This window comes from Penicillium alfredii (genome assembly GCF_028826965.1).
Source record: "Penicillium alfredii strain IBT 34128 chromosome Unknown utg000004l_segment0_segment0, whole genome shotgun sequence".
NCBI classification, from domain to species: domain Eukaryota; kingdom Fungi; phylum Ascomycota; class Eurotiomycetes; order Eurotiales; family Aspergillaceae; genus Penicillium; species Penicillium alfredii.
The window spans coordinates 3,898,587-3,918,107 of NW_026622701.1; the positions used below are offsets into that span (position 1 = coordinate 3,898,587).

Consider the following 19,521-nt stretch of genomic DNA (forward strand, 5'->3'; position numbering starts at 1 on the left):
TATGTTTTCACATAGTCGCATATCTATTTAGCAATCTAAAGCCTTTGTATATGACATCGACCATCTAAATCACTTTCAGACAACATTGGAATTTATCTTTTCTCGTGACGCGCAAGTGATTGAACAGACTAAACCCCCGGGGGAGAACAACGAAAAAGAGTACGCAGACATTAATGGTAAAATAAACAAGAAAGAAAAGAGAAAAGACAGCCTGAGAAAGTCAAGCACTCAAGAATAGAAGAGAAAAGGGGGGATTCAAAGATAGCACGCAAATTATACCAATTCCCTGCATCCCCCCTCATTGACAAAGGGGATATGCCGTCTCTATAGAGTTGACTTTAAGTCTTAAACAGTGGCCCAACACCCACTTCATGGGGTGGCTCGGCTCATGCTGATCAGTCGCTTCACGCCAACCTAGAATCATCGTAGTTAGTAACAGCATTCCAACATAATCCAAGAGAAATTGCTCACCATCCAGTTCCCACATTCATCCGTTCGGTTGGTCATGATGTTGACGTGGATGGCACGGGCAGTCTCGTAATCGCGAGCCTGAATGGCACGCGCCAGGTCCGCCATTTCGTCCACAGTGTTGGGCTTGAGAAGATCCTCGTTGTTCAAGTGGTCGAACAAGATACTCAGGCGGCGCTCCGCGTCATCCACCTGTGCTTTGAAGGAAGATGGAGCCCGGGACTTGACACGCTGCATGTCTGCCGCGAGAATCTCGAACACAGGCATTGCGTTGGCAGGGATGTGTGAACGGTCACCGGGGGCTAGAGAAAATCAGCGAGCTTATCAAAAGTGAGCTTCAACCGGTATGGAACTTACGGTACTTGGGAGTCGGGGGAGCTGCTCTCTGCGACTGGGCAGTGCCGGGCCGAGAGCCATGGGGTGGCGGCGGGGCCTGAGCCATCGGCGGAGGCTGGATGGCAGTAGGCTGAGTGGGCGCGTACGGGTTTACCGCCGGGAGCTGTGGGGCGTATGGGGAAGCCGCTGCCTGAGGCGGGGGAGGTACCGGCCCGCGAGTTTGCATCTGGGGGCTTGGAGCCTGAGCCGCCGGGTTAGGCGCATACCGGTTGCTGGGCGGCGGCATGCTAGGTGGAGCATTGTAAGGCGACGGGCCTCGAGGAAGCGATGCCGGGGGTGCCATGCTCGACGCCATGGGCGGAGACTGGGGAAGGGAGGCGTATGGGTTCACCGGTGGCGCCGGAGAAGCCCCAGGAGAAAGAACCGAAGCCGGAGGCGCGCCGGCCGAAGGGGGCGAGGTCATGCGCGGTGGGGGTGCCCCACCCTTGGGCGGAGGAGGGACGGATGGTGCCCGGGGAGTACCAGCCCGCGGGGGGCCTGGGGGCGGAGGACCTTGGGCCAACGGCGGAGATTGGTTGGGGAACGGGGAGGTGATGGTGGCAGCGGATGCGGCAGGGGTACCACGACGCGAAGTAGGAGCCTTGGCAAAGCCCTCGGGCAAATCGTTCCATGCCGGAAGGTTGGTGGCCGTGGTATATGTAGTCATGTGGTTGGCCGGGGACTGGTTAGATGCGCGCGGAGGAGGCGGGACAGCGGCACCTGCTGGCTGTCCAAACGCAGAGTGAGGGGCGTAGGCTGGAGGCCTCATTCCTTGGGTTGGCTGGTATCCAGTTGGCGTGTAGCCGCCGGTAGGACCGCTAGGGACAGAGGCGTACGGGTTGGGGGGCTGGGATGGCGTGGCTGCCGTTGTGGGAGCATATGGATTGGCCGGCTGCGAAGGGGCCGCCGTAGGAGGCGCGTACGGGCTTTGAATACCACCCGTAGGAGCATAAGGAGCCGCTGGTGCAGCCGGGGTAAAGGTTTGCTGAGGCTGGTAAGCATTGGGCTGTTGCGGAAGGGTCTTGTATCCACCCCGGGCCGTGGTAGCTGCCTGCGCTTTCTGCGGTGGCTGTCTCGTAGCCAGCTGGATACGGTTGCGAGCCACCTCGGCTTCCGGGTGCTTCTCAGGCACAAGATCGAGGTACTTCTGGGCAATCTGCAGGCGTCCATGGGTGGCGACGACATCGGCATACTCGATATACTTGTCGTACAGGTTGCTGAGGCGCCAGTCGGACTCCTTGGTTCGTTCGGTATCCTGGAAGTTGGTGACCTGTCGGAAGATAGTCACCTTCTCGATCAAGCCCTGTAAAGCGCGAACGTGGATAGAGAAAGTAGAGTCGTCGGCATCTTTCTCGATTCCCTTTTGCTCATTTTCACGCAGCTCCTCGACCCAGATAGCAACGACCTTCTCCAGCTTTGAACCGGCCAGGTAGCAGAAAGAGGCATCCTTGCGGGCGCTCTTGTCTTCCGTGTTTCTGACTTGCTCCTCAAGTCGGTCGCCGAGCGCCTCGCAGAGGTCGGGGAACTCCTTCTGATCAGCGAAGGTGCACAGCGCGGCCATGACCTCCTTCCAGTTCGACAGATCCGCGTTGTGGACCACGTCCCAAAGGTTCTTGCCCACGATTGACGCCAGCAGACGCATGTAGTTCGGACCACCAGTCTGCTTAGAGAAGTAGTACTCCTGAGCCTTTTCGATGCACTTCTGGCCACCGCAGATAGCGATCATGAACGCATCCGACATCCGGTCTTCTTGGAGGGCGACATCGAGAGCCTTCTCGAATTCACCAAAGAGCAATGCTCGAGTGATCTTTTGCTCCGCCTCGCTTTCCGAGCCATTGAAAATCTGGAACGGGTTGTTGGTGCGGGCACCCTTAGAGGCAGCCAGGTCGGAAAGGAAGTTATCACTCTCGGGGTTTGCATCGAACATGGACTGCAAGCGTTTGTGCTTCTTTGCCCCGCCGGCCTTCTCAGTTGAGCCATTGGTCTCTTCCTTTCCTTCTTCTCCTTCGTCCTTCTGCTCCAATCCAAGCTTTGCCAGACTATCGGCGGTCTCATCAGTCTGGTCCTTGAAACCCAGGTACTCGACCAGGCTCTGTCGGGGGTTGTCAGAAAGCAAGGTCTGGATCACCTTCCAGTCAGCCTTCTCTTCTTCACTTGATGCGCCCGAAGCTCGGGTCTCGCAGAGGCTGCGGATATCGCCCTCCTTCAGTGCTGACTCAAAGCTCTCAGTGGCATTGCCAACAGTCTTATCGACCTCAAACGGCGTAATCTTAATCTTGGAAAGGCGAGGTTCCTTCTCAGTTAGACCAATAGAAACAACCCGGCCTCCAAACCCGAAAGACGCACCAGAGGGCCGTTGGAGCCACCGAGGAGCCTTGGAAAGGGAAAATTTGGAGACCTGGGGCTGCGTCTGCGCCTTGGCAAAGAAGTCCTCACCATCCAAGGCCTGATTTTGGTCGGCAATGGCCTGAGAGGTGTCGGTTTTGGTGTTCTGAAGGGTCTGCACGGAAATCTTGCCGTCGAACGACGCAGTGGCGAAGAAGTTCGGGTTGTGTGGGTTCCAGCGAGTCTGGAAAGTCCAGTTGGTGACGACGGGGAATTCACCGTAGCTCTGGCCGGTTTGCGGGTTCCAGCAGATGTTGCGATTATCTTTGCCGGAAGAGAGAAGGAGATCTGGGTCCTGGTTGCACCAAGCAAGTGAAAGCACGCCAGACTCGTGGCCTTGCAGAGTCTATAAGGGATAAGTCAGCCTCTAACAGAATGCAGACATACAAATATAGCGACCTACCCGTTCTGGGGCGTGGGAGTTTCGCAGATCCCAAACATAGATCATCGGGTCTGAGTCGAGAGGTGTCGTTGTGATGAGCTTGGTGGACTATACAAACATGTTGTTAGCAACGCGGGGGGAGGCAGATGGTTTAGTATATCATCACATACGTTGTTAGGGTCCCAGGCGACTGCGCTGACAGCTTTGCGGTTCATGTTGTTCAGGGTCAGAGTTTCCTTCTTGGTCTTGACGTCCCAGACAGTCACGAAGCCGGCGCTGCTACCGGTGACCAGGATATGAGCGACCTTCTTGTTCCAATCCAAGCAGTCAATGTCATCGGTGCGAGCCGCCGCGTTCCCCAGCCGGAACGGGTTTTCGAGGTTGTTCACGTCCGAAATGTACAGCTGCCCCATCTCATCAGTCGAGTTGCAAATCGGTGTGAAGAATTCGATGTTGAGCATACCTCGCCATTCGCACCACCGGTTGCCAGGAGGTTCGAGTGCTTAGGGTTGAATTGGAGAGCCTTGATGGCGGCGGAGTGTTTGGAGGACCTCGACATCAACGAGTCACTGAAACCAATCAGTTACCACCGGGAGTATAGATCATAGCACGGTATCAACCCACCTGGACCCAGCAAGCAGCTTATCGGCATTCCACAGGTCCAATGAGCCATTCTCCAAACCGCCCGCAATCACGCCACGTTTGCTGTTGTCGAACTCGGTCCACGCCAAATCATTGAAACTATTCACATCCTTGAATCAGCATGCCAGTCATCATGAAATTTTAATAATGGATTCTCTCACCCCGAGTCGGTATCGATCTTAGCTACCGGCTGTAGCTCCTCGCTCGCGTCTGGGCGGTCCAGGCCCAGGTCCCAGAGCTCAAGACATGTCTTGTTGGAAAAGTCGACATCAACAGCCCCAGCCCTGGTTCCTGTGGCGATCAATGGCGACGCTGCTCCAGGGGACCAGGCAAAGGTAGCCGTCCTTGGGATTTCCCTTAGACGCACCATGACGAGGGTATGTTTGGGTAGGAGGGGCAAACAGAGCAAAGTCAAAGAATCATTCAAAGGAAAAAGAGAGAAGCTGCAACAAGAGAAAGCAAGAGACACCAAGATCCGCCCCTAGATATAATTGTCAACGGAGGGGTGCGATGCTCAAGAGGTCCCAGTATACAAGTCAACCAAGTGGCCTCCTGGGACTTTGGGAGGACCGGGGAACCCGCGCTAAACTCATTTGGGGGCTCGCCAAAACACCCCCCGAGGCTTGTCGCACGTGATATCAGGCCTCTTCCGCTTTGCGACATTCACTGAACAGGCATTCCAGGCGGGATCGGAACACTTTCTGGGTTTATTTTTTGCTGTCGACTGCATCCCATACACTTTTAGTTGTCGTCGGACAACTGCCTCGGAATCAGCGCACATTGCGAAGGAGCTAGGGCAAAAACAGCACATCCACCATGAGCGAAACCACACGGCTCAAGAGCACGGTGTACGTGGGCGGTCTCGACCAGGCAGTGTCAGCACACACATTGGCCGAAGCATTTGTGCCCTTTGGCGAGGTGGTCGATATCTCACTGCCCAAGCCCGACATCCCCAACTCCACCGACACCCATCGCGGATTCGGATATGTGGAGTTTGATCTCCCCCAAGACGCCAAAGAGGCGATCGATAATATGGACGGCAGCGAGCTCTACGGGCGAACCATTAAAGTTGCCGCAGCAAAGCCCCAGAAGGACGCCAACGAGGGACTGGGCAGCAAGACGGCCATCTGGGAACAGGTACGTGAAACCGGCTGTGTTCTATCGCGATGTCTGGGCTAACTCGAAATCCTTACGTAGGAGGGCTACCTGGCCAAATATGCCGTCAGCGAGGAGGACCGGCAGGCAGCCGAAGAGGCCCAGGCTGCAAGCAGCCGGCCCCAAGACCCGATGCAGGGTTTGGAGCAACTGGACGTTGCCGGGCCCAAGCCCGAGTGAAGGACACGATTACGATAGCCATGATGATGAACATCCACACGATACTACAATTTGCTGGATTACACGCATCCGAACCACCCGCGAAGCCGGAATATGTACACATGCTCAAATTCCGAGCTCGTCTTCATTTTCTCGCCGGTTTTCTCCACTCTCCCGTTGCCACGGGGCCAAATGCTCAGAATCAACAATACAAGCTGCAAGAACTTAAAACAACGGTGGATCGCATTTATCGGAGCTCACAGAGACATGGTACACTTAGTGCTCACGGCTCTCGGGGCTGTTGCGGTAGAGACGCAGGGTCTTGTCAGACAACAGCTTGTGGGCGCTGGAGTAGATGGCGGCACCGACAGCGACACTGGAAGGGCTATATTAATACCGGATGTCAAGAAGATGGGTGGTTGCTAGCGAAATGCGAGGAACAGGGGCAGGAAACTTGTGCATGTGCAGCGCGGGATCGAGCGGCAAGTGAGATTAGATAGTGACATACCCAAGGACAATACCTAGATGCCAAGATAGAGATTAGAAGTTTGTTTAGTAGAATAATTCCAGTCACAGAGTCATACCGAGAGGGATCAACTCCGGGGGGGTCCTCTTGATCTGGCGCAAACGCTGCGAGATAGTGTGGGCTGTGGGCGAACAGTCAGTCAATTGCCATCCTTCCCCATCTAGAGAAAGAGGCCTAGTGGCTCAATTCCACGCGAAAACGAGGCATCGCAGAGATTCATACCGCTGTGAGGCTCCTTCTGCAAACAGGGAGTTAGCACAAACCAGGCATCATATATACAGCGAACACTTACCGGAGAAGGGTGGTAGAGAGGCCGAGCGGCCTGCATCCGCAGAATCCGAGTGGGATACATGACGAGACGAGAAGTGGAAGAATGAAAGTGCAGGAGAGAGTGGGATGAGGTCGAAGTGACGGGCAGCTTTCCCAAGGCCTGAGTGGCTCGGGTGTTTTGCGAAAAGCGAAACGCTCAGTGGCTCTCGCTTGACCGCCCGCGGTCGTACCCGGCACAGCTTCAACCCAACGTCTCTTCCTCTCCCTCACCCTCTTTCCCTTTCTACCCCCCGCCAATTGTCACGTTATTTGTGTTCTTCTTTGAAAGCTACGCATCGCCAGTATGGGTGCCATTCCGGAAGCCGACCCCGACGAGCCCGTCGAGACCAAGCCCTTCAAGTTCGTGACTGGTAAGTCCACTCCCCCCCTCTCTCTCGTTAGCCAGTGTCAATGGCCTGGAATTCGAATCAATGGCTAATATTTATGCAGCTGGTGCGTTTATGACCAATTTTCCTGCGACGTGATGTGTCCACCGGGAGACCCCTCGGGCGGGCGATCTCCTGATCGGCTGGGGCATTGTGAAATTGACATCTTCCGAATCGCAGGCTACGACGCCCGTTTCCCCCAGCAGAACCAGTATGTCATTCTCGGCTTCCATGGTGCCATATGGAGCGCAATGTTGATTTTCTCGACAGGACCAAGCACTGCTGGCAGAACTACGTCGACTACTACAAGTGCACCACCGCCAAGGGCGAGGACTTCCGTCCGTGCCGTCAGGTATCGACCATTGAACACTATCAGCAATCGAATTCCTCGCCGTTAACCATGTTTCTTGCAGTTCTACTACGCTTTCCGTTCTCTTTGCCCCAAGGCCTGGACCGACCGATGGGACGGTCAGCGCGGTATGTCACATTTGATGCGGTGTTGAAATTTTGGTGCATACATGCTAACTGTGGAGTTTACAGAGGCTGGCAACTTCCCTGCTCACCTGGACCGGTAAATCACCAATGACCAGTTTTGTGTTGATGAATTGGACTCTTTCGAATTTTTTGTATCGACAACTACCAATGTACTTTACCTGGTCATGCGGGGATATTCCCTTTCCTTGTGGGCATCGCCGCCCTTCCTGTGGGAGAAAGGATGTCTATAGACTCGCCGTATTGCAAAGAGAGATGTGTTGACTAGCTGACGCTGCTTGGGCTACGCCCGAGTACATGACCTCTGCAGAGTATGTAAGATCGAGTAGTCACCTGGATTCTGGTGAGGGCGAGTTGATGCTACAGTTGCTCCAACAGCTGCTGACGAGCCCTGAAAAAGAGTCATGTTTGTCCTCGCGGGAAATCCTTTGGATTCAATTCAGGATGTATCTTAAGTCTATGCGATCCCAGTCTCGCAGCAAATGTATCAGCCAACCCTATACACAGCGTCCAACGGAAACTGCGTCCAACATGAGTGTGTCAATACCACCCAAGTCGCTGACGAAGAAAAAGCAAGCCAGCAAGAATGCAAAAATATGTACAAGCCAAAAATGTTACTCGTGAGTCCCCAAAATGCGCCCAAGAAAAAAGAAAAAGAAAAAAGCAGAATCCCACAGAAAAAAAAAGATCATGTATATATCCCGGGAAGAGACGGGGTAGAATGATCACACGGTCAACAATATGAGACAGCAAAGGCGTGATATTTTTTTAGATACCCTTCAATTTCCGATAGAGCTTCTTGTGCTCCTCGAGGAAGATGAAAGTAGCAATTGTATGAGGACCCAGACGAATAAAGCTGGGCACCCAACCGCGGAAGGCCCAAGTAAGACCCTCTTTGCGGCAGATATCGCGCAGCAGGCCCAGCATGCTATGGCCGCGGCTCTCGGCCGGCGAAGCGCTCATGATGCGAGTCTTGATGACATCGACAGGGCTGCAGACGGTGGTGGCGACAAAGCCCGCCAGGAACGAGGCCGTAAAGTGCGTGATGATGGTATCGGCCATGCCGACCTTCTCGATGCACATGCGCTTGAAGGTATCGTACGACGCTAGCTGCGAGGTCGTCATAAGCACCGCGCGCGTCGAGTTGGGCCACACCCCGCGGAACAGCGAGCTGAATCCTTCTGTCCGTGTCATTTGCACCAGCCCGTGCAGGGCGTGGCGGTAGTTGCGGCGTTTTTCTGGTGGAAGTGCTGCGTCTGATTGCATTCGGACGTTTAGCACGTCTGCGGGGTTGCCTGCGATGCCGCCGATGAAGCCTGATGTGCTGGCCATGGCGACGAGGGTGAAAAGACCGGGTGAAGAAGATGACGAGGTTGGGGGCGAGGCAAAGTGTGATTTCAATTCTTCGTAGATTCCGAATCGTGTCGTGGAATAGGTCATTTGGCGCAATAGCGCTGCGGAAAGCTATATTTCCCCTTGGTGAGCGAACCATCCCATTTTTTGATAACGATTGTCAAGACGGCATCCAAATTGCCGCGGGGGAGTCCACATACACCACCGTATAACCCCAGGATCCCATTGTTCTTCACCACATGCCCAAAAGTACCCAGCATCGTCTTCGGCGCATCAGGCGCGCGCGTTTGTAACCGGACCTAGAGTGCGATTAGCAGGGGAGTCGAGGCGAAGGATCACGATTCAGTCGAGTGGTCTCGGGCAGAATGCCGAGGGCAAGAAAGAAAGTACCTTGACTGCAAGTGCATAGTCAGTAACGCATTCCCTCCCCCAGAAGTAATAAAATCACAATCACCTACTCAGATCTAACGGATGCGTCGCGCCCGCAGCAAAGCACGACGCCGACCCCCAAACCAAAACGGGTAATGCACCTTGTTCGACTTCGGCGCGGACGTTGAGACAGGCGCAACCCGCGAGGGAGCATGGGCCTCCAACAACTTGCCACTGTCTGCCATCTTGTTCCCGATGAAACAAGAAACCCCCGGGAGATTCACCAAAAAAAAATAAAGGGAGGGGGAGAAAGAGTGGAGAATAAGACAAGAAGCAAAAAAGAAGGTCCGCTTACCTTTTTTTTTTCGGCTTTTTCGTGACGTTTTTGACGTAATTTTGCAGTCAAATACCGGAGACAAATCAGGCCTCCGAAGGCGCTCGGCTGCCCCAATCAGGTTTGGTATAAGAGTGGGGGTTGTATTTCCAGCCAATCATATCCTCGGTTTTGCCGTCGTCCCAGCATCGTCCCGTCTGTAAGGGGCATACACCCGCTCGGTCGAGTAGATTGCGGATGGTCTCTGCTCCTTCTCGGTGATTGAAATGAACGCCGAGAACATGAAGTCACTGCATTATTTGTGAGCCAAGTCGGCGACTAGATCTGGGAATCATGGCGCGGGGATCTTCGGGGAAATTGCGGGTGTTGGGAGTCGGATTACCGAGGGACGAGGGGTCAGTCTCGGGTCAATGGAGTGCAGAGAAGCAGTAGATATTGCTGGGTCTCGATGGAGCATTGAATGTAAAAGAGAGGTCCAATGGGCTTGCTGCCCTTGAATATTTGCATTGTAGATATAGTTATCACTTCTCATCAAGTATGCTGCGATGTAGTGAGGTGTGATTATATATTTTACGATTTATAGTGTTGATTTATGGTGGAACTACATCCCTGGACATTCATATACGAACCAATTTAAACATATAGTCTTCGCACATAGTCTTCACCAGCACCTCAAAGCAATATAGGACCCCAGAGACAACTTGAGAAGTACCGTGTTCCATGTCAAACTAGTAACCATCACATCCGAGAATCGGCACAGCATGTGAAGGCAAAATCCAAACGGGTGTAAAAACAGGTTGCAGCAAGAAGACATTTTTATGAGACACAGTATTGAAAATACTCCCATGACTTGCTGCGGGAGGATGATGGACATGGACATGGTCGAGTACTTCGGGGACTCATTTCCCCGAGCCGGCGATATTTTGGAGCTCGTTGGCTTGCGGTAGCAACAAGCTCCAGGCGAGACCTACCCACCATGCGCCTGTTCACTACCGGCCGAGCCCTGCGTGCTAGCAGTAGCCGCTGGTCAATTACTTCGTTTTGCAGGATCCCCATTGCACGTTCATATGCGCTGCACGAGCCCATCGCATCTGTTCGCCAATGGAGCTCAACCACAGCCCGCCGCTCCGCCGAGCAGGACACGAAGGCACGTCGAGGGATGAGCACAGCTTCTCCGACATCCCAGAAACCCTCGAATCTCACCATCGAAGGCAAGTCATACCCCGCCGACCAATGGACAAACACCCCCGAGACAATCCTGTCGCACGTCGGCCGCCGACTCTACCTCGACGACAACCACCCTCTCGCCATTACTCGCCAACTCATTGAGAGCCAGTTCCCCACCCCAATATTTGGCAACTACTCCGAAAAAACCCGGTTGTGTCGACGGCGCAGAACTTTGACGTTCTTGGTTTCCCACCAGACCACCCGGGTCGTAGTCGTACGGATACCTACTACATCAACGAGAAGACGGTGCTGCGCACCCACACGAGCGCGCACCAGCAGGCGTACTTCCAGCAGATCAATCGCAACGAGCAGACCCGCCCCGAGGAGGTCGGCTACACCGTCATCGCGGATGTCTTCCGCCGCGATGCGATCGACCGCAGTCATTACCCGGTCTTTCACCAGATGGAGGGAGCGATGTTGTGGAAGCGCCCATCGAAAGATCCACTAGCACACTCTGCAGACACGGCAGCTAAGATCACGGCAGACCTGGAGAAGATCCCACGCCACGACGTCGTCGTTGAAGACCCCAACCCGACTATCCACCCCCAACGAAACCCGCTCCAGGCGGAGCACCACAGCGCCGAGGAAGTCGAGGCGGTCGCCACACATCTGAAACGGTCGCTGGAACGCATGGTAATCCGGATCTTCACTGAGGCCAGCAAGGCGGCGGCGGCCAGCACGGGGACCGAAGTCGACCCGGAGCCTCTGAAAGTGCGCTGGGTCGAGGCCTACTTTCCGTTCACGAGTCCGTCGTGGGAGCTGGAAGTCTTCTGGCAAGGCGACTGGCTGGAGATTTTGGGATGCGGCGTTATCAAGCAAGACCTTCTGATCAGCTCCGACGTCCCGGACCGCATCGGCTGGGCCTTTGGGCTGGGATTGGAACGCATCGCCATGCTGCTATTCAACATCCCGGACATCCGCCTGTTCTGGTCGCGCGATGAGCGCTTCCTGTCTCAGTTCCGTGCGGGGCATATCTCACGCTTCGAGCCTTTCTCTAAGCACCCGGCTTGCTACAAGGACGTCGCCTTTTGGTTGCCCCCCGCCGCTGTCAGCGGTGGGAGCAGTGCTGCGGGCGGTGCTGTGCCCTTCCACGAGAACGATGTCATGGAAATTGTGCGCGGGATTGGCGGGGATTTGGTCGAGGATGTTGCTCTGATTGACGAGTTTACGCACCCGAAGACTGCCCGCAAGAGCATGTGCTACCGCATCAATTACCGCAGCCTGGAACGCACCTTGACGAACGAGGAGGCCAATGACATGCATGATAAGGTCCGGTCGAGGCTGGTCGGAGAGCTTGGTGTCCAGCTGAGGTGATTGAGGGAGCCTTTTAGGGGAGCTCGAACAACGTGTACTATAGACGATTTACCACTGCTCCAAGCAATTGTATAAAATAGGATGTTGCATTTCCCATCCCAAAACTACAACCATTATGACACACTACAGCAAGACAACACTGGAGACAACCAGAGGCGATGGTTCATGCGCCCCCAAGACGGTGTGTATTATACAGATAGGGAGGAGAGAGTTATCCAGAGACACAGATTGCGCGACAAAAGTGAACAGACACCCCAACACGAGACAACCCGGACGCCTCCATTCACATGCAACAAGGGAGTATCATACAGACGGATCCAAGAGACACAGAACGAGATTCCAACAGCCAGCAAGCATCCGAGTGAAAAATCCCCATCATGATCATGATGTATGATATATGGTACAGACAGAAGGAAAGAAGACGAGGGGAGGAAGGCGAGGAAGGAGAAGAAGGGCTGGCCCAAAAAATGTTTCCGAGGTGGAAAGGCAAATTATGTGTTCTTGACGACACCGACCTTGGCAGCCTGTAATGAAAAGAAAATGGAAGTTAGAAGATGAAATCAAGAAAAAAAAAAGGTAAATATCAGAAGGTGGTGCAACTCACCCGCAGAACGCGGCCATTCAGTCGGAAACCCTTGCTCTGGGTGTACATCACGTCGCCGTCTTCCATGCCCTCGGCCTTGGACATGAAGGTGGCCTCATGCAGGTTGGGGTCGAACTTCTGGGCCTGGCCATCAGGCTTCTCACTGGGGTCGAATCGCTCCAGACCGTGCTTCTGGAGGGTGTTCATGAGGATGTGCTCGGTCATCTTGAGACCGGCGACGAGGTCGAGCAGGTCCTTGTTGGCTTCGGTTTCCGGGGCGCTGAGCTTCTCCTTGGGCACAGCCAGCAGTGCACGGTCGAAGTTGTCAATGCTCTCCAGGAGGTCCTTGGCGAACCGCTGGATGGCGAAGTTGCGGGCACCGTCCATGTCGCGCTTGGTGCGCTCCTGGAGGTTGCGGAATTCGGCGACGGAGCGGAGGTATTTGTCCTGAAATAAATGTCAGCATGAGGTACAGGAAAGAGACTATTGGTTATGTATGTGTAGAAAAACTCGAGAGAAAAACATACCTTAAGGTCAATCACTTCCCGCTTCTTCTCCTCCAGCTCCTTGCGGACGGGGTCTTCGACATTTTCTCCATTTTTCTCTCCCTCAGTCTCGAGGGGGAGCCTCCTTCTGCTCGCCCTTGTTTTCAGTGGAGTAGAATCGGTGGGTGGGCTGGGGCGTGAAAGGCCGAATGGACGGCAGACGTGGCTGCAATCGTGACGTCCGTCGGAGCGCCAGCGGCGCAGCAGTTGTGGAGGAGAGGACCGACCGGGCGGCCTGGGTCTGTCTGAGGATAGCCCTTTGGAACATGATGACGGAAAACTAGGAAATTGAGGGTTCAGGGAAAATTCTAGGAGTTTGGGAAATGATCGCAGCGGGCGTTCATCGGTCAAAATTCATCGCGCATCACCTGACCGCTTTGAACGGGAAAAACGCTGGGCCGAACTATACGACCTGGACGGCGTGCAATTTTGCTCTTATTTTCTTACTGATATTGGTTCGCGTTCTTTAAAATGGAAGATAAATAATACTTTGACAACAAACTTACTGAGTGGGATGAGGGAATAGGGTTGAAAGCTCCCAGCATTCCTTCTATTCAATAAAATCCCTCTCCAAATGGGCACGCGACCTACTATGAATGTTCTTTCTTGAGGTCAAGCTTTCCTACTAGCTCTTTATTTTTCAGAATTTGACAATATAGACCAAAATAGGATAGAGATACCATGTTTCGCATCAGCTGGCCATCCCCGCATTGATTAATGCTGGCATTCTACGCACTGCGCTTTCCTAGAGACGTGTACTGGGTTCTGGTTTGCTTCAGGTCTATGGATAGATGTTTCGGATATTTGTTATTCAATTTTTGTCATCAAGTTGATTGGCTGGTGTGCCTATTCTGTCAACACAAGAAGTTGAACTATGTGTATTATCCTAAGCTTTTGACATGTCACAGAATTGATAAGACTCTCCAAGGTTCAGAACTTGATTCAATCACTATCTCTCCAAATGGCACCTCCACATTATATCCCTCCATGTCTCACTATAGCTAACACTTCTCCCTTGATATAACTAGAGCAATTGACTATTATGGCGTGACTTTCGACCATCTCGTTCCAGCAGATGATACCAACATTGAAGTCTTGCAGATCAACGTCATCGAGATTGAGGATGATCAAGGTGCTTATTTGCATAAACACCTATCATTTGTAGTAGATACAGCGGAGTATGTGGGGGAGAAAGTGCTGGCTTTGTCAAGATGCTGTCAAACGAGGAAGTGACGAGTGAATGATTGTGCGTAAGAGAAGGTTTTAGGGCTGCAGCAACGAAAAGAAGCCTGAGAATTCAAAGAACGCTGGGTCATTCAAATCTGACTCGACCATGCTATATGCAGATCTATCCAAAAACAATCAAAGGCTTGATCAACCCTGGCTTGCGAGCGATAAACTCTTGCAAAGCAGTCTCAATCTTCCCAAACTCAATCGTCTCCGTAAAAATCGGCGATGGGTCCAAAGTCTTGTTCTGGATGGACTCCAAAAGATATTCCATTCGAGGCCGGGCAGTATTCGCCAGACCCATCCAGATGGTGACGCCTTTCAGCTGCAGCATAGTAAGAGGCATCTCAACAGGGCCAGAGGGAATGCCCACCATAGAGATTCGGGCGTCAGGTGCAGCCACCGCCACCCAAGTATTGATCGAGGCCTTCGCACCCGCCGCATCGATGATAGCCTTAGCGCCTCGGCCATTGGTGAGCTCCATGACGCGCTCTGCCGTATTCTCAGTTGCCCCATTGATAACATGGGCTGCGCCCAATTTCTTGGCAACTTCCAAGCGGTCCGCCAGGACATCGATGGCAATAATCTGCGAGAAATTCTTGAGAAGCGCCGTATGAATCGCAGAAAGACCCACAGGCCCCGCACCGAAGACGACAAGAGTGGCATTTTCCGAGTAGGCATTCTCGACAGCCGTCCAGCCCGTGGCAAGGATATCGCCAACGGTTAGGGCCTGGGCATCACTGACATCGTCGGGAATGGCCGCGAGGTTATTATCGGCCACGGGAACTCGCACGAATTCGGCCTGGGCGCCGGGCAACCCACCTCCGATCTTGCCGGTCCCATAGATGCCGAACTGCGCGCAGGATTGGATTTGGAAACTGCGGCACTTGTCGCACTGACCGCACCACACCCCGGCCGATGCGACGACGCGGTCTCCGACTTTGACGGTTTTCACGTCGGTGCCGACCTCCTGGATCGTGCCGACAAACTCATGTCCGAGGGGAAAGCCCCAGGAAGTGCCGAAATCACCGTCGATCACATGCACGTCGGAGCCGCAGATGGTGGTGGCGGTGACTTTGACGATGACATCTGTGGGGGATTGGATGGTGGGGTTTGGAGTCTCTTGTAGAGAGAAGGTTTTTAGGTCCTCGACAAAGACGTGGCGCATTGTTGCTTTGCGAAGTTCAAATTGTAGTGATTGATATGGCACAAGTCAGGACACATATTGGGAGAAAAGAAAAACCACGTCAGAGTTGGGGAAAATTATACACTATGCCATGACACATGACCTAGGTGGTTCTGGACGTAAGCGCCATCTCAATGCCTCATATGATCTTATGTCAGACTAGAGATCGCACCTGTCGACTATGGGGCCAGAAAGTGTAGGCGAATTCATTGGTGAGTCAACTGATTAGTCTGTTAGACACTTAATAGATGTTCAAGTGACGCATCATCCATGAGAATGTTGTCCAGGTGGAACCTTCGAAGGGCATAAAAGTTTACGTTAACTATAAAAATAACCTTAAGAAATAAAACACAGTGATTGGATGTAATAACTCACCCAAGAAAGAACATATCGCATTGAAATAAGAAGAAGCACCGAGTACGTAAAATCGAATAATAGAGTATGAAGCCTCGTCGAGTGAAAGTTCCGATAAGCCCCAAGAGCCACAGGAAAGAAAGCAAAGAAGAAAGAAGGAGAGGAAGAACAGATGTGATATAGATGGCTGCAGAAGATACTTCGAAGCGGGGAGGCCGATCCAACACAATAACCCACCCAAAGCACATTATTTCCTCAGATATTCTCCTTGTGGTTACACTGGGTCATTGCAAAGCTGCCGGGTACTCCCCTCATGGCGCAAGCCCATTACACGCAAGGAGCGGACACCTAACATTCAGCCAGAATGACGTGCCTGGATGATTTCCAAGCAACTCCAATCAGACCCTCTCACCTCGGCAGAAGTATTCGTTGTTTTCAGGTTGCTTTTACGCTCTTATGTTGTTTCTCTCATCTATTTAATCGGACCATGGGTCACTTTGTTTTGGCCAGACTGTGTCGAGACCGTTAGATACATTCCACTTACTATGGATCTCCGCGAACGACAGCCTTTGCTGAACACTCCTTCCACTCACTACAATACCCTTCAGCCCGAATCTATCGGCAACCCCCATAATGAATTATCGCCGTCGCACTTGGATAGCTTGCCGGGTGCATCCTCAGGCAAGAGTCTCAGCTGGTCCAGTGCGTATATTCTCGTGGTCTCCCGTGTGATCGGAAGCGGCATCTTTGCTACGCCTGGATCGATTGTGAAGTCCACTGGGAGTGTGGGCTTGACTCTGCTGGTATGGCTGGTTGGCACAATCCTGTCGGCCTGTAGTATGGCCGTTTCGATGGAGTATGGTTGTATGCTGCCTCGTTCCGGGGGCGAGAAGGTATATTATCTTGATATCGGCGAATTTGGGCCTTTGAGAATGTCCCAACTAATCAATCTGTCCATTGCAGGTATATCTGGAGTATACTTATCCTCGACCGCGATTTCTTGCCTCTTGCCTGGTAGCGGCCCAGGCAGTGATTTTGGGCTTCACGGCGAGTAATTGTATTGTTTTCGCCAAATATACCCTGTTCGCGTTCAACATCGAGTCGACCGAGTTTCAGCACAAGGCTCTGGCAGTAGGTCTTTTAACCATTATCACGATCATCCATGGCCGCTTTTTACGCACCGGGATTTGGATCCAGAATGTGCTCGGCTGGGTCAAGATCTTTTTGATCGGCGCCATGTCGCTGACCGGCATCTGGGTGATTTTGCTTCGCTTGTATGGAGGTCCTGCGCATATCTCTCCCGGAGCAGCAAGAAACAGCCCGATTGTATGGGATACAATCTGGGAGGGCTCGAACTGGAGCTGGAATTTGCTCTCCACGGCACTGTTCAAGGTCATTTACTCCTACGCCGGACTAAACAATGTGAACAATGTCCTGAATGAGGTGCACGATCCCGTCAAGACCCTGAAAACCGTGTGTCCATCGGCCCTCTTCACTGCGGGTGGTCTCTATTTTCTGGCAAATATCTCGTACTTTCTGGTCGTTCCTCTGGAGGAAATCAAAAGTAGTGGCGAGCTTGTGGCTGCATTGCTCTTTGAACGACTGTTCGGCGACCACATTGGGAGAACGCTCTTACCTCTTGCGATTGCCATTTCGGCGGCGGGGAATGTGATGGTGGTGACATTTGCTCTGGTATATTTTCTTTCCTTTTGCTTTTGAGCATTCGCATCATTTAACCAATTGTTCTGGCAGGCACGCGTCAATCAAGAGATCGCCCGACAGGGTTTCCTTCCATGGCAGCAAGCCCTTTCTTCTTCGCGACCCTTTGGTACACCCTTGGGAGGACTGATTGTCCACTATGTGCCATCGCTTCTGGTCATCTCACTGCCTCCGCAGGGAGATGTGTACAATTTCATACTCGATGTGGAGGGGTACCCAGGGCAGATCTTTGCCTTGGCCGTAACTTTGGGGCTGCTTCTCCTGCGATACAGGGAGCCAGATCGACTGCGACCTTTTAAAGCGTGGCTCCCGGCAGTTTGGCTGCGAATCGGCTTGTGTCTGGCGCTGCTGGTAGCGCCGTTCATCCCGCCCCCGAACTGGAAGGGCGATGTCAATTTCTTCTATGCAGCCTATGCCATTGTTGGCGTTGGAGTGTGAGTGGCACCCTGCGATTTGGTGGTCAGTGCAACACTAACAACCGCAGTATTGTCTTCGCGATCATTTACTGGTATGTGTGGACGGTGGTTCTCCCTCGTTGGGGAGGCTACCGACTCGAGGAGGAAGTCGAGACATTGGACGATGGGACGAGCATCACCAAGCTGATTCGTTCCTATCGAGCGTAATCATCAATAAACCGCTTCTTTTTCTTTTCTTTTTCTTCGCGTACCGAGGTTCGATAGAAGTACATAAGTCGACAACTTGAGAGTGGACACCGACCAGGCAGAGTGGTGGATCTCAGCATCCGAGCACAGTCGATCCGCTGGCATCCATCCAGTCAGAGGGAAATCCTTCTATACGCCATAAGCCGAGCCATGCGATGCATAATCATTCCAAACCCCACCATAATCAGGGCCCACAGAAACATTCCTTCGGGAATATCTGACGGAGCAACCAAAGATTGGCCCCGAGTTGGGGGCGACTCAAGGACTTTCTTGATGTGAGGGGGCATATAACAGAGGGTTGTCTCCCATAGCCTGTTCCATTCATCCAAGATCCCATGTCTCGCGGTCACAATGCCTGTCGAGTTCGATCCAGACTTCGCCCAAGCCATGGCGCCTTTCTTCGCCGCCGCCGCGGCCAACCCCCAGCCACCCACAACCGATCCATACGAGATTCGATCGAGAGCGAAGCCGACATTCGAGAAGTTAATGGCGATGTTGCCTGAATCGCCCGATGTCGAACGCCAGTCATTCACTATCGAATCCTACGACGGACAATCAATTACCCTGTGTCGCTACTTCAAGAAAGCTGCCGACACGACGACCCCGGGCCCGGCGATCGTGCACGCGCACGGCGGCGGCATGATCTTTGGTAGCACGGATCTGTTCCGGAAAGCACACGCCCTGCAAACAAGCCAGTCCGGGGTGCAGATGTTCTCTGTGGATTATCGCCTGGCGCCCGAGCACCCGTACCCGACGCCAGCAGAGGACTGCTACGCGGCGCTGGCGTGGGTGCACTCGCACGCGGCCGACTTCGGCATAGACCGCCAGCGCATCGCGACCATGGGCGAAAGCGCCGGTGGCAACCTGGCCGCCAGCATGACTCTGATGGCCCGCGACCGCGGGCTGTCACCCGGCGTGGCAAAGCAAATCCTCAACTACCCAATGCTCAACGACCTTAACCTCGAGCCCATCCCGGCCCTCAAGGACCGCGTGATCTGGTCGACGGAAGCCAACATCGGGGCTTGGTCTGCCTACCTGGGCGCCGACTTTCGCTCCGATCGCGTGTCGCAGTACGCGGCACCCGCGCGTGCGACCAGTGTCGAAGGCCTGCCGCCCACGTATCTTGATGTCGGCAGCCTGGACATCTTCCTCAATGAGGATCTGCAGTATGTCTCACGCATCGCTGCTGCCAACATCCCCGTCGAGGTCCACGTGTACCCGGGGCTGCCTCATGCGTCCGAGTACTTTACGCCCGGGTCTGCGCCGACCAACCGCGTCCTGGCGGATCGGCTGCGGGCCATAACCAGCCTTTAATGCGAAGTGTTGTATTTGCGTGTATATCAACGATTCTGGGAGGGATACGTTATTT

At 53.5% G+C, this 19,521-nt stretch overlaps 11 protein-coding genes across 11 annotated transcripts; 5 read left to right on the forward strand and 6 right to left on the reverse strand.

Annotated features, from left to right (window-relative positions):
* Positions 1-369: 369 nt before the first annotated feature.
* On the reverse strand, positions 370-4,622 carry sec31 (putative protein transport protein (SEC31); the record flags this gene model as incomplete). Its single annotated transcript, XM_056653730.1, has 8 exons — positions 370-414; positions 472-770; positions 826-3,574; positions 3,632-3,718; positions 3,781-4,014; positions 4,074-4,179; positions 4,235-4,351; positions 4,414-4,622. 8 exons carry the CDS (start codon positions 4,620-4,622, stop codon positions 370-372), a joined length of 3,846 nt encoding a protein of 1,281 aa, XP_056514797.1.
* A 446-nt stretch (positions 4,623-5,068) lies between these two features.
* Positions 5,069-5,587, forward strand: NUU61_003149 (RNA-binding protein; the record flags this gene model as incomplete). Its single annotated transcript, XM_056653731.1, has 2 exons — positions 5,069-5,389; positions 5,450-5,587. The coding sequence occupies 2 exons, from the start codon at positions 5,069-5,071 to the stop codon at positions 5,585-5,587; spliced, it is 459 nt and encodes a 152-aa protein (XP_056514798.1).
* Positions 5,588-5,842: 255 nt separating this feature from the next.
* Positions 5,843-6,444, reverse strand: NUU61_003150 (uncharacterized protein; the record flags this gene model as incomplete). Its single annotated transcript, XM_056653732.1, has 5 exons — positions 5,843-5,942; positions 6,075-6,087; positions 6,151-6,213; positions 6,315-6,330; positions 6,385-6,444. 5 exons carry the CDS (start codon positions 6,442-6,444, stop codon positions 5,843-5,845), a joined length of 252 nt encoding a protein of 83 aa, XP_056514799.1.
* Positions 6,445-6,705: 261 nt separating this feature from the next.
* NUU61_003151 (cytochrome c oxidase subunit VIb) lies at positions 6,706-7,362 on the forward strand (the record flags this gene model as incomplete). The annotated part of the gene is made up of 5 exons (XM_056653733.1): positions 6,706-6,772; positions 6,968-6,998; positions 7,058-7,139; positions 7,201-7,264; positions 7,328-7,362. 5 exons carry the CDS (start codon positions 6,706-6,708, stop codon positions 7,360-7,362), a joined length of 279 nt encoding a protein of 92 aa, XP_056514800.1.
* A 685-nt stretch (positions 7,363-8,047) lies between these two features.
* On the reverse strand, positions 8,048-9,246 carry NUU61_003152 (uncharacterized protein; the record flags this gene model as incomplete). The annotated part of the gene is made up of 4 exons (XM_056653734.1): positions 8,048-8,743; positions 8,833-8,931; positions 9,023-9,027; positions 9,102-9,246. 4 exons carry the CDS (start codon positions 9,244-9,246, stop codon positions 8,048-8,050), a joined length of 945 nt encoding a protein of 314 aa, XP_056514801.1.
* Positions 9,247-9,421: 175 nt separating this feature from the next.
* On the reverse strand, positions 9,422-9,618 carry NUU61_003153 (uncharacterized protein; the record flags this gene model as incomplete). Its single annotated transcript, XM_056653735.1, is given in 2 exon segments — positions 9,422-9,532; positions 9,550-9,618. The coding sequence occupies 2 exon segments, from the start codon at positions 9,616-9,618 to the stop codon at positions 9,422-9,424; spliced, it is 180 nt and encodes a 59-aa protein (XP_056514802.1).
* A 693-nt stretch (positions 9,619-10,311) lies between these two features.
* NUU61_003154 (phenylalanine--tRNA ligase) lies at positions 10,312-11,876 on the forward strand (the record flags this gene model as incomplete). The annotated part of the gene is made up of 2 exons (XM_056653736.1): positions 10,312-10,717; positions 10,759-11,876. The coding sequence occupies 2 exons, from the start codon at positions 10,312-10,314 to the stop codon at positions 11,874-11,876; spliced, it is 1,524 nt and encodes a 507-aa protein (XP_056514803.1).
* Positions 11,877-12,367: 491 nt separating this feature from the next.
* On the reverse strand, positions 12,368-13,272 carry grpE (mitochondrial nucleotide exchange factor MGE1; the record flags this gene model as incomplete). The annotated part of the gene is made up of 4 exons (XM_056653737.1): positions 12,368-12,400; positions 12,481-12,906; positions 12,987-13,089; positions 13,184-13,272. 4 exons carry the CDS (start codon positions 13,270-13,272, stop codon positions 12,368-12,370), a joined length of 651 nt encoding a protein of 216 aa, XP_056514804.1.
* Positions 13,273-14,352: 1,080 nt separating this feature from the next.
* On the reverse strand, positions 14,353-15,399 carry NUU61_003156 (zinc-dependent alcohol dehydrogenase; the record flags this gene model as incomplete). Its single annotated transcript, XM_056653738.1, has 1 exon — positions 14,353-15,399. One exon carries the CDS (start codon positions 15,397-15,399, stop codon positions 14,353-14,355), a length of 1,047 nt encoding a protein of 348 aa, XP_056514805.1.
* Positions 15,400-16,316: 917 nt separating this feature from the next.
* NUU61_003157 (putative methionine permease) lies at positions 16,317-18,113 on the forward strand (the record flags this gene model as incomplete). The annotated part of the gene is made up of 4 exons (XM_056653739.1): positions 16,317-16,664; positions 16,735-17,463; positions 17,524-17,924; positions 17,975-18,113. 4 exons carry the CDS (start codon positions 16,317-16,319, stop codon positions 18,111-18,113), a joined length of 1,617 nt encoding a protein of 538 aa, XP_056514806.1.
* Positions 18,114-18,503: 390 nt separating this feature from the next.
* NUU61_003158 (alpha/beta hydrolase) lies at positions 18,504-19,466 on the forward strand (the record flags this gene model as incomplete). The annotated part of the gene is made up of 1 exon (XM_056653740.1): positions 18,504-19,466. The coding sequence occupies one exon, from the start codon at positions 18,504-18,506 to the stop codon at positions 19,464-19,466; it is 963 nt and encodes a 320-aa protein (XP_056514807.1).
* Positions 19,467-19,521: the final 55 nt, after the last annotated feature.